The sequence below is a fragment of the Pleurodeles waltl genome, chromosome 4_2, assembly GCF_031143425.1.
Source record: "Pleurodeles waltl isolate 20211129_DDA chromosome 4_2, aPleWal1.hap1.20221129, whole genome shotgun sequence".
Taxonomy (NCBI): Eukaryota; Metazoa; Chordata; class Amphibia; order Caudata; family Salamandridae; genus Pleurodeles; species Pleurodeles waltl.
The window spans coordinates 411,201,044-411,213,517 of record NC_090443.1 but is presented as its reverse complement, the minus strand read 5'-3'; the positions used below and the strand labels follow the sequence as shown (position 1 = coordinate 411,213,517).

Genomic DNA, 12,474 nt, shown 5'->3' with positions numbered 1-12,474 from the left:
ATGGTTTATGAAACCCTCCAGATTATGGAGTTTATGCAACCAGGTCTATGCACAATTTGGAAAGATCATAGATATTGTTGGAATTCTTGACCTTCCAACTTGCTTGCCAGGCCATTAATGTTCCATGAGCATACTTTTAGAGCATATTCCGGGTGAGCAGTTTTGTTGGTGTTATGTCATCTTAACAGTCTGGTTGGATTTAAGGTTCTTGACAGACATCCCCAGTTTTCTAGTTCTTCAGACCAGAGCACAGGCTTGTCGTCTGGCCTGACAGTACATTGGGGGTCATTACAACATTGACGTTAAAAGCCGCTTACTGCCGTGCAGAAGAACGCCAACACAACGCCGCCGCCGCGGAATTCCTCCACAGCTATTATAACCCACAGCTCGGAATCCGCCAAAATCCAGACACCCACACAAGTCCGCTACACCAAAGGTCAGTGATAAGCTGGCGATAACAAAACCTCCACCGTCACGCCAACAGGAATACGCCCACACTATCACGACCCACGAATCCACGCGGCAGTCTTTCAACCACAGTATTCTATTGGCGGTACACACCAACGCGCTCAAAATACACACACTTTTACAAACACTACCACATTGGACAAATCGAAATACAAACACCTGATACACATACACACACCACTCCCACACACCCAATACAATATAAAACACACACCCACATCACCCACAAACCCCTACGACCAAAAATTCCAAAAGAAGGCCAGAGAGAGACACCACCAGAAAGAACAATAGCATCCACAGGCACACAATACCATCACCCACATAACATCCACGCACCTCACACAACACACCACTAAATATCACCCCACATATCACAACACACACCAACCCACACATCACCCACACCACCCCATGGCACCGCAAAGACACCCCAGGTTCTCTGAGGAGGAGCTCAGGGTCATGGTGGAGGAAATCATCCGGGTAGAGCCACAGCTATTCGGATCACAGGTGCAGCACACCTCCATAGTTAGGAAGATGGAGCTATGGCAAAGAATAGTGGACAGGGTCAACGCAGTGGGACAACACCCAAGAAATAGGGATGACATCAGGAAGAGGTGGAATGACCTACGGGGGAAGGTGCGTTCTGTGGTATCCAGACACCACCTTGCGGTTCAGAGGACTAGCGTCGGACCCCCAGCTCCTCCCCCACAACTAACAACATGGGAGGAGCAAGTCTTGGCTATTCTGCATCCTGAGGGCCTTGAAGGAGGTGCAGGAGGAACGGACTCTGGTAAGTCAAATCTTAACTACCTTATCCCCCAACCTACCTGCATGCCATCACATACCCCCACCCTCGCCCTCACCCCCATCACTCCTACTCCTCACACATGTCCCAATATCACAAACCACACATCCCAACACCAAGCCCTGCATGCAACAACAAAGCATGGACCCCCATCACCAATGCATGGCCACTGTACATACCCATACACCCCCCTAAACCATCATCACACAAGGTTCCACACAGGAATGCAAGCACTGGGATACACGGTCACCCACCCATTCCACACCATGATATACACAGATGCAATAATCTTGCTTTTACACCCCTGCAGGACCCCTACCCAACGTCACCGCACAGGAGGGTCCACACCACCAACAGAAGAGGCCCACAGTGATGACAGCAGCTCTGTCCATCTGGGTCTAGATGACCAGCCCGGCCCATCTGGGACCTCGGGACAGTCGGTTCCCCTCAAACTGGCACAGGCCACTACAGAGCTTGCCCCCTCTGGAAACACCAGCACAGCACCCACCCAGCGAGCCCATACCTCTGTCCCCAGGACACGTCAATCAGCAGTGTGTCCACCACTACAGGGAACCCAAGATAACCCACCACCCCAACAACAACAGGGACCTGGGGGCAGTGGCAGTGGGCACACCGTTCAGGGGACAGAGGCCCAGGGAAACAGGGGAACTGGGAGGGCTGCTGTGCGACAGAGGGAGGACAGGCCCAGGGAACCCACTCTCCACGAGGCCCTCTCCAACATCATGGGAGCCTACCATCATTCCCAGGAAACAATGGCAACGGTACTGGCCAAGTTTCAGGAGACCCAGCGGCTGCAGAAGGAACAGTAGTTGGGCTTCAAGGAGGAACTCAGATCCATCAATTCCACCCTGGGCACCATCGTAGGGGTGCTGAAGGAAGTCCTCAACACCAGGAGGGGCACTGTGGCACAACAAGGGGCCCCTGACACTAGCCTGGACGATGAACTGCCCACCACCTCCGCCGGCGCTAGAGGACTGGATGCACCACCACAGGACCACCACATCAGCACCCCACCCCCTGCAGAGGGAGAACCACCCTGCAAACGGTCCCTGAGATCCAGGACAAAGACAGAGAACAATGCCTAGACCCCGCCAAGAAATGAGACCGCCCTGAATGTCATCCTTTTGTCCCACTTTGTCACCCTGTCCATCCTCAAACTGCCCCAGCTCCACTTCCTATGCCCCTTTGGACAATGCACCTATGAGACTAATAGACTGGACTCTGCCATGGACATTCCTCCACCATCACCCCTCACCATTTTACAACCCCCTCCAATATTGAGCACTTAAATAAACACCCTTAAAGCACAAAACAATCTGGAGTCTGTCTGTGATTACGAAATAGTGTATTAGCAATTACAGTAACAAAATGCTCTTTCAATTGTAATGTCAACATACCTATGCCACACAGCTCTAGTCCATGAGGAAACAAAGCAGATGTCACACAGTGGGACCCACATCTGTGAAATCGAAAAGAAAAGTGACAACTCAGTGACCATACACTGGGTGAAAAGGACAGACAGTAGAGAGGTAGTAGTGTTAAAGTACATGTAGTAGGCAGGTTTGGCTTCTTATCTGTGTCTCACTGGAAGTATTGCAGGATCACAGAGTTCCTGTTGTCGATGTCCTCTTCTTCTGCTTCCTCGTCTTCACTGTCCACAGGCTCCACAGCTGCCACAACACCTCCATCTGGACCATCCTCCTGCAGAAAAGGCACCTGTCGTCGCAAAGCTAAGTTGTGAAGCATACAGCAGGCCACGATGATCTGGCACACCTTCTTTGGTGAGTAGAATAGGGAACCACCTGTCACATGGAGGCACCGGAACTTGGCCTTCAGGAGGCCGAAGGTCCGCTCTATAATCCTCCTACTTCACCCATGGGCCTCATTGTAGCGTTCCTCATTCCTTGTCCTGGGATTCCTCACTGGGGTCAGTAGCCATGACAGGTTGGGGTAGCCAGAGTCACCTGCAAATGGCGAGGGCCAACTGTTAGACACACACTAACCCTTAGGGACAACCCCAGACCCAGACAACTATCCACACTGTATAGGGTCCATGTCCTCACCTAATAGCCACACACGGTGCCTCTGGAGTTGCCCCATCACATAAGGGATGCTGCTATTTCGCAGGATGTAAGCGTCATGCACTGAGCCAGGGAATTTTGCATTAACATGGGAGATATACTGGTCTGCCAAACACACCATTTGCACATTCATCGAATGGTAACTCTTCCGGTTTCTGTACACCTGTTAACTCCTGCGTGGGGGGACCAAGGCCACATGTGTCCCATCAATGGCACCTATGATGTTGGGGATATGTCCCAGGGCACCGAAGTCACCTTTCACTGTAGGCAAATCCTCCACCTGAGGGAAAATGATGTAGCTCTGCATGTGTTTCAGCAGGGCAGACAACACTCTGGACAACACGTTGGAAAACATAGGCTGGGACATCCCTGATGCTATGGCCACTGTTGCTTGAAATGACCCACTTGCAAGGAAATGGAGTACTGACAGCACCTGCACTTGAGGGGGGATTCCTGTGGGATGGCGGATAGCTGACATCAGGTCTGGCTCCAACTGGGCACACAGTTCCAGGATTGTGGCACGATCAAGCCTGTAGGTGATGATTACATGTCTTTCCTCCATTGTCGACAGGTCCACCAGCGGTCTGTACATCGGAGGATGCCGCCATCTCCTCACATGTCCCAGCGGACGGTGCCTATGAAGGACAACAGCGAGCACAGAGTCAACCAAGAGGTACGTAAACACAGCTTACACAGAAAACCATTGATAACCCGAATTTTGCCTGTATGAGTGTTGAGGCAAGGCCTAGGTATGTGTGACGCAGTTTAAAATAAAGCCATGGGGGCCCTGAAATGGCGGCTGCCTGACCTGTAAAGTGGAACAATGGGATGTGAGGTAACTGCGCTGGCGTTGTACACCGTCGCGGTAGGCGGTCGAAGACCGCGGCGCAATTCTGCATTGGTTAACATTGGACCCTATGGGTCCCAGGAGCCAATGACGATGTACACCGGCGGTGACGGTACGCAGCGCCGAGGACGTGACCGCCATTTTCTATCTGTACAATCACTCGATACCTGATATTCGACAGGAGAAGACCTACACTGCAAGTGCTGCTGTGACCTCAGTCTGGAAGAGACAATGGCTTGTGCGTCTGGGGAAAGGGCCCCTGCCTTCAGCACAAAGGAGTTGGAGAAACTCGTGGATGGGGTCCTCCCCCAGTATACGCTACACTACGGTCCTCCAAACAAACAGGTAAGTACACTGGGAGCATGCTGTATGGGCAATGCCTGTGTGGAGTGGGGTGGATGAAAGATAGGGGGGGAATGAGGCGTGCATGAAACAACGGTGAGTGCATGTGCCACATGGCAAGGGTAGGGATGGGGGCCAATGACTGTGACGGTGCAGTTGGTAATAACTTCTCCTTTTCCCCTGTACAATTCCTGTAGGTCAGCGCCCACCAGAAGAAGGACATCTGGCGTGCCATCGCCAAGGACGTCCGGACCCTGGGGGTCTATCACAGACGGAGCACCCACTGCCGGAAAAGATGGGAGGACATTCGCCGCTGGAGCAAGAAGACGGCGGAGGCCCAGCTGGGGATGGCCTCCCAACGTGGGAGGGGTGCCCGTCGCACCATGACCCTCCTGATGTTCAGGATCCTGGCGGTGGCGTACCCGGAGTTGGATGGGCGCTTGAGGGCATCACAGCAGCAACAAGGGTGTGAGTACACTCTAATTCTGCTGATTCAGCGCACAGTGGAGGTGTATGGGTGGGTGAGGTGGGCTGTGGGTTTCCCTAGGCCAGGGCGAGTGTGCTAGTTAAGTCCCCTTTTTCAAGCAGACCCTGTGGCACCCCACCCCACCTGGGTACAGTGCCAACTACACCTAGTCAGGCTCCTGTGACATCCATATGTGCAGATGTCGGCCAAAGCCTTGTAGGCCATGTCCCAGGGATTGAATAGTGGACCCCAAGTGTGCGGCGTAGTGCAGGGGGCTTCTGTGTCTGTCGTGTCTGCCAACAGTAGCGGCAATGCATGCACTCAACATGTCTTTCTTCTGTCGCCCCCCTTTTTGTGGTCTCCCTGTTCTTGTGTGCATCAGCATCATCAGGCGGAGGAGCAGTGGCACCGGAGCAGGAGGGAGCTGCATCCCACATGGCCCTGGAGGGCGACACTACGGAGTCTGATTTCACCAGTGGGACGGAGGGCGAGGGGAGCTCCACGTCGGGGACAGGAGCTGACACCAGTGATACGGACTCGTCCTCTGATGGGAGCTCCCTTGTGGTGGCTGGCCCATCTGTGCCCCCTGCATCTACATGTACAGCCGCCACCCCCCCTACTAGCACTGCCCTCCCAGCAGCCCCTCAGCCTTTGCCCTGTGCCCTCTCACCCAGGAGGGTGGGCATCTCCTTCGCCCCAGGCACCTCAGGTCCTGCACCAGTCACCCCTGCTGCCCTCAGTGAGGAGGCCATTGACCTCCTCAGGTCCCTCACTGTTGGGCAGTCTACCATTTTGAATGCCATCCAGGGTGTAGAGAGGCAGTTGCAACAAACCAATGCATTCCTGGAGGGCATTCATTCTGGTCAGGCAGCCCTTCAGCGAGCTTTTCAGACTCTGGCCTCAGCACTGATGGCAGCCATTGTCCCTGTCTCTAGCCTCCCCCTCCAACTTCCTCCACCCAGACCCAATCCCCTGTATCTCAGCCTATCCCAAGCACACCATCAAACCAGCATGCACACACCTCAACACACAAAGGAAGCTATGGCAAACATAAGCACCACACATCCCACAGGCACTCACGCAAGCATCACACACATGCAGACATAGCAACATCCACTGCCTCCACTGTGTCCCCCTCCTCCTCGTCTCCTTCCTTCCCAGTCTTGTCTCCACTCACACCTGCATGCACTACATCTACAGCCACTACTTCCATCACCAGCACACCCACCACCATACCCCGCTCACGTGCAGTCACCACCCCCACTACCATTCACACATCCCCTGTGTCCTCTCCCAGTGTGTCTGTGACGCCACCTCCCAAGGTACACAAACGCAGGCACACACCCACCCAACAGCCATCCACCTCACGACAGCCTCCGGCGCATGCACCTTCACTCAAATTCACCAAACGTACACCTCCTACAACCACAACCTCTTCCTCCACTCCCAAACCCCCTCCAGCTACCAGTCCCAGTGTTCCCAAGAAACTTTTCCTGTCCAACCTTGACCTCTTTCCCTCACCTCCCCCACCCCATCAGTCTCCTAGGGCCCGACTCTCCAGGTCCCAACCTAGCACCTCAGCCACAACATCGGCGGGATCAGTGGTGCCAGTAGTCACCGGATTCTGGAGTGCACCAGGCAGCAGGGCAGCCAGTGTGGCAAGGAGCCACAGCACGGACAGTCCCCCACCTGTCAAGCATCAAAAGTTGGCCAGTGCCCGGCGGGAGAGGGGGAAGACAACAGCCACCAAAGCTGCTCCCAGGGGTACAGGTGGGAGTGTGGAGTCAGCTGCGACACCTTCCAAGGTGGGGAAGGGGCACAAGAAACGAGGCAAGTCTGGGAAGATCAACACGGCGGAGAAGACCACCATCAGCCCCGCTGCCCAGGAGCCGGCCAGCAGCAGCCCCGCTGCCCAGGAGACGACCGCCATCAGCCCCGCTGCCCAGGAGGCGACCGCCAGCATCAGCCCCGCTGCCCAGGAGGCGACCGCCATCAGCCCCGCTACCCAGGAGGCGACTGCCAGCATGAGCCCCGCTGGCCCAGACAGGACCACCATCAGCCCCGCTGGCCCAGACAAGACCGCCAGCATCAGCCCCGCTGGCCCAGACAGGACCGCCATCAGCCCCGCTGCCCAGGAGGCGACCGCCAGCATCAGCCCCACTGCCCAGGAGGCGACTACAATCAGCCCCGCTGCCCAGGAGGCGACCACCAGCAGTAGCCCCGCTGGCCCAGACAGGACCGCCAGCATCAGCCCCGCTGGCCCAGACAGGACCGCCATCAGCCCCGCTTCCCAGGAGGCGACCGCCAGCATCAGCCCAGCTGGCCCAGACAGGACCGCCATCAGCCCCGCTGCCCAGGAGGAGACCGCCAGCATCAGCCCCGCTGCCCAGGAGGTGACCGCCAGCATCAGCCCCGCTGGCCCAGACAGGACCGCCATCAGCCCCGCTGCCCAGGAGGCGACCGCCAGCATCAGCCCCGCTGGCCCAGACAGGACCGCCATCAGCCCCGCTGCCCAGGAGGCGACCGCCAGCATCAGCCCCGCTGGCCCAGACAGGACCGCCAGCAGCAGCCCCGCTGGCCCAGACAGGACCGCCAGCAGCTGAAGCGCTGCCAAAGACACCGCCGCCACAAGCACCGCTGCCAAGGACACCGCCGCCACAAGCACCGCTGCCAAAGACACCGCCGTCACAAGCACCGCAGGCCCATGAGCGCAAAAAGCACTGACGCTACTGAGGCCGCCACGAGCAGGATGAAGCACTCTGGGCACAAAGCCCCCTCCAGAACCAGTGGAGAGATACATCCACTACCTCTGTCCTTGGCAGGATGAAGCACTCTTGGCACAAAGCCCCGTCCAGAACCAGTGGAGAGATACATCCACTACCTCTGTCCTTGGCAGGATGAAGCACTCTGGGCACAAAGCCCCCTCCAGAACCGAACCAGTGGAGATTGACATCCACTACCTCTGTCCTTGGCAGGATGAAGCACTCTGGGCACCAAGACCCCTCCAGAACCAGTGGAGACTGTTATCCACTTGAGAGACTTTGGCTTTGCACTCCCCAGGATGCAGCAGTGGGCAAACCACCCACTGTAGAGACTTGAGAGACTTTGGCTTTGCACTCCCCAGGATGCAGCAGTGGGCAACCCACCCACTGTAGAGACTTGAGAGACTGTGGCTTTGCACTCCCCAGGATGCAGCAGTGGGCAAACCACCCACTGTAGAGACTTGAGCGACTGTGGCTTTGCACTCCTCAGGATGTAGCAGTGGGCAAACCACCCACTGTAGAGACTTGAGAGACTGTGGCTTTGCACTCGCCAGGATTGAACAGTGGGCATGGGGCCCCATCGTGGATTTGGCGTTGTGCACTCACCCGGCTGAGGTGCCCACCCTTTCCCTTCCCCCTGAGGTGCCTGTTTTATTTCTATCTGATGCCCCTGCAGTGTTCTCTCCGTCATTTTCGGGTATCTTGTGTGGGCCTCGCCCATGCAGTGTGGGCCCAGTGGTCCACGGACTTTAAGGGTGGAATCCCTTGTACTAAAATTCTTGGTGTATATATTTGTAAATAATGTGTGTATGTTATTTGACTACTGAATTTTAATATATTACAATCGATCACCTCACTTCATTTTGTCTTTGCATTCTTCCGGGGGTTGGGGGGTGTAACTGTAATGTATCAATATGTATAAGTGTGTGTGTTGTCGTGGGTGAGGGTGGGGGCGGGGGTGTTGCGTGTTGCGTTGTGTATGTGTGTCACTGTTTTTTCCATCCCCCCTCCCCTGTGTCGTAGGTGCAGTACTCACCGTGGTCTTCGCCGCCGGCGTTCGTGCTCCTGGTAGAGGAGCAAGAAGATAAAATCTGGTAAAATGTGGAGCTCGGGTTCCATGGCGTCCTGGTTCCTCGTGTGGTGTGTAGAGGTGAGTGTTTTCCCTTCGAAGTCCTGTTTCCGCCGTGTTTTTGTTTGTGGTGAATCCGCCCCGGAAAAGGTGGCGGATTGGTAGGTTGTGATACTGTGGGCGGTACATTGTCTCCCGCCAGTCTGTTGGCGGTGACATCCATGCTGTTTGTTTGTTCCGCCGTGGCGGTCGGAGTGTTAAAGGGGCTGTCTTTGTTGGCGGTTTCCGCCACAGTCGTAATTCCATTTTTTTTCCCACTGGCCTGTTGGCGGTCTTACCGCCGCTTTAACACCGACCGCCAGGGTTGTAATGACCACCATTGTCTTGAGATGGCAGGAGACTTTCTGAGAGCCTTTCTTAAAACCTAGTAATCTGTTCTTGGTCTAGACATTAAAGGGGTACTCTTCCCTTAAATGCTCTAAGACGTTTGGGTACCTGGATTCTCTTTGAGGGGTATTAGTGATTTTCCCAATGCCTAAAGATCTTCTTCCCCAGGACCTTGTGGGCCAGGTCCACTGATCTCCAAGTACCTTTGGTTGTCACAATGCTCTGTCCGGAACCTGGATGAATAAATTCAATGGAGATGATGTCCTGCGATGAGACTTCGCCAAGAGAGCCTAAAGCACGTACAAGCTTGAGGAAGTTGCCCCAGTTTAAAATGTCAAAAGGGCCCTTAGATGTGTATTGCGGATAAAGTAGCATGCATGCTGAATCGGGTAAAGTCCGGAGCTCAAGGCGCAGAGGTGCATGGTGTGGTGTGACAGGAGGGGAGGAGATCTGCCTATTGGTACTGCATCTTCTAGCATCTGGATCCTGCATTTTTTTTCTTACTATGGCATTCCACATGGCTGATTTCTTGGACTGATGATGTTTAGAATTTCCAAAAACTTGATGTTATTGCTTTATCACTTCACTTATTAAAATTTCAACATCCTCCTCAGTGAATTTGTACTTTATTTTTCTACTTCCATCCTGTATACCTTCAAGGGAGATGTTATGGGTAGGATCCTGGGTCACCTGATGTTTGAAAGAGGTCTCCTCAGAAGGTTGATTCACTACCATTCTGCACTATAGATGTGTTCAAAATTAATTGCGTTGTTTAGCGCAGCGGTCGAAGTGCATCAAAAAAAATTATGGGAACTGTGATGCTGCATGCAATGGGGTGGGGTCAATGAATGTGGGCGTGGGGTTAAAGGTGTGGCTAAAAAAACTAAATATTCTTCTTCAGGTAGCTACATATATAATAACTCACGGATTAAATGAAAAAATAAGTTACGTTAATTAGTGGTAAGTGCACTACTGTGTATTTTGAAAGTTCTATCAGTGAATGCACTGGCTGGGACATTGTGACATCACTGTGAATGAAGAAAGGGGAGACTGTGTGTTAGCAGAAAGCAACAGAATGAAACATTGGTTGGTGCAATGGAGAATTGCGGCTTGTGTGTTGTTAGTGCTAGGAGGGCCCAGTCTGTGACAGGAAGCTTTGAGAAAATGTAAGTGATTATGTTAAGCTTGCATTACGGGCAGTATGAGAAAGACTGGTACCAAATGTGCAAAAAGGTTTCAGATAAAATGCTGCTTCCAAAATGTAGGTTTTAGTAATACCCAGACTGTAGGTAATGATTTATTTGTATTAAAATGTCCTGAAATGCACACACTGCACAGCTCAGTTGATAACTCCCTTGCACTGCCAGTCGAAAAGAATAAATCTTTGTCATCACAAAGCTTCATGTGATTAGATTAATCAAAGCCCCAAGCCATCTTTAGCTTTGCAGATTAACCAGTTGTGCGTATTTGCATTTCTTTTGGCCATGAGGCATCCTGGCAAGGCTTGTTGATCGTTAAGCTGCCTGCCTCTTCCTTGGTCTCACAGCACAGGAGACTCTCTGAATTAAACTTAATCTGAAGCATTTGCACGATTGGAGTTTACCATCCCGAGTTGGTAGTCTTCTAATAAGAAATGGTGGAACGTTTTTTCAAAGATTAAAAAAGTAGGGACACGTCATGCCCCTCCGATCCCGCCCACTTCACCCACTTTTTTAGCGACATTGTACATGGGTTTTTGTTGCTAGCGTGACACATTGACGTTTTGCGCTGCATCACAACGCTCATGCGTGACTGCGTCATTCCCTCCTTAAACGGAGACTTCCCACAATTTCCCCCTAGTTCAATCTTTTCTCTTTCTGGCCCTCCATTGAGCCTTTCCCTCAGGGGTGTCACGTTATCGCAGGTCCATGCGCGCAGGGGGGTGCGGGGTGTGCACCTGCCATTCAAGGACCCCCAGTCAGGATAAGCCCTATGAAAATCTAAACGATACCGGGAGTCAGTCGGGCCCTTCCCCATAACCTGCAGGGGAGCCCCATCATTTTGCTTTACGCCAGTGCTTCCGTTCTTTTCTCTTTTGCCTCTTCTTTCTCCTCCACTGCCGCGCCCCTTTACTCTTTCCGACAGACAGCACCTCTCCTTCTTTCCTCATCCAGTCCTTATGTCTTCCCATTTCCTCTATGTGTTACCTCACTTTGTCACCGTCTTTCCTACCCCAAGTTCCCAACCTCACTCTCTTCACTTTGACGGGCACTCCCCCCAATCCATCGCTGCTTCCTCCCTCCTCGCCCATGGACACTGAAGACAGCCGCAGTACCCGGAAGTTATCGCCTGAGCCCCAGGAATAAGGGAGAGAGGGTGGTGGAAGCGGACAGATGTAAATGCAGTTGCGCCTCAGACCCAGCCCGCCTCCTCTGCTTGTTCTGATACCGCCTCCCTCTCCTCGACCCTCTGCCGTCTCCCGCCCCCGCAGCAGACGACCCGGAAAACAACCAGTGGCAACCCTGTCCGCGGGCAGCCGAACAGCTGTAAACACAGCTGAGAGCCGCCCCTCACATGGGTGGATAACAGCGTATGTGGCAAAAAGTGTGCTTCTGGGCCATTTATGACTACCATTAACCAGATGTAAATTAGCTTTTCTGGAAGTGTGGGCGGGGCTGTGAATAAAACTACACGTACCTGAAACAACTTACTGCTCCGTGGTGATTTCCTTTCCTTGCCGTTGGCCAGGCGCTTAAAGTAATGCTTATCGCTGTCGTCGAGTAACGTCTTCTGTTTAAGGTAATATTACTAATTTTCATCGTGCATAGACCTTTCGTCTTGGGTCTGGTAACTTTCTAGCAGAGTACAGGTGTGCTGCCAGTAACACTGTATGCAGGTGTGGTGCAAATGCTGTTTGGTGCATGTGCTGGTGCAGCATAGGTGCCTCTATGTGCAGCGTTCATGTTTGCATGTGACAGTGACTGCAGACATGATTAAGTGGTTTTGTAGATAATGTGCATAAAATCACCCAATGTGAAGGACCTGCCATCAGGGCAAGAATGCAAGACGTTTTACTTTTTGATGCGTAGCCTGCTTGGTGTACCTGGTTCTGAGGACCTAGTATGATACACATCTCCTTCTTGTCTTTATTTTAAAATGTTGGGGAAAGGACTGATTGAGTGCCTTAGGCTAATAGCTCTTTTGACCCTTTGCAAGAGGTTTGAGTTGGGATGTATTGGTTTCTAAT

General features: G+C 53.2%; 1 protein-coding gene across 4 annotated transcripts in view; it reads left to right on the top strand.

Annotated features, from left to right (window-relative positions):
• Nucleotides 1-12,474, top strand: part of LOC138292816 (flavin-containing monooxygenase 5-like) — a 78,898-nt gene that overhangs the window by 11,460 nt on the left and 54,964 nt on the right. The window contains exon 1 of one of the 4 annotated variants that reach the window (XM_069231609.1): nucleotides 11,052-12,026. The exons of 1 other annotated variant lie outside the window; for it this stretch is intronic. Coding sequence is in view for 1 of the 3 variants with exons in the window: in XM_069231608.1 (XP_069087709.1) it covers nucleotides 11,627-11,817 (191 nt within the window). In the remaining 2 variants the exon portion in view is untranslated. Of the gene's footprint in view, nucleotides 1-11,051; nucleotides 12,027-12,474 lie in introns of those variants that run through there. 2 more of the 4 variants (XM_069231610.1, XM_069231608.1) reach the window with 2 other exon arrangements.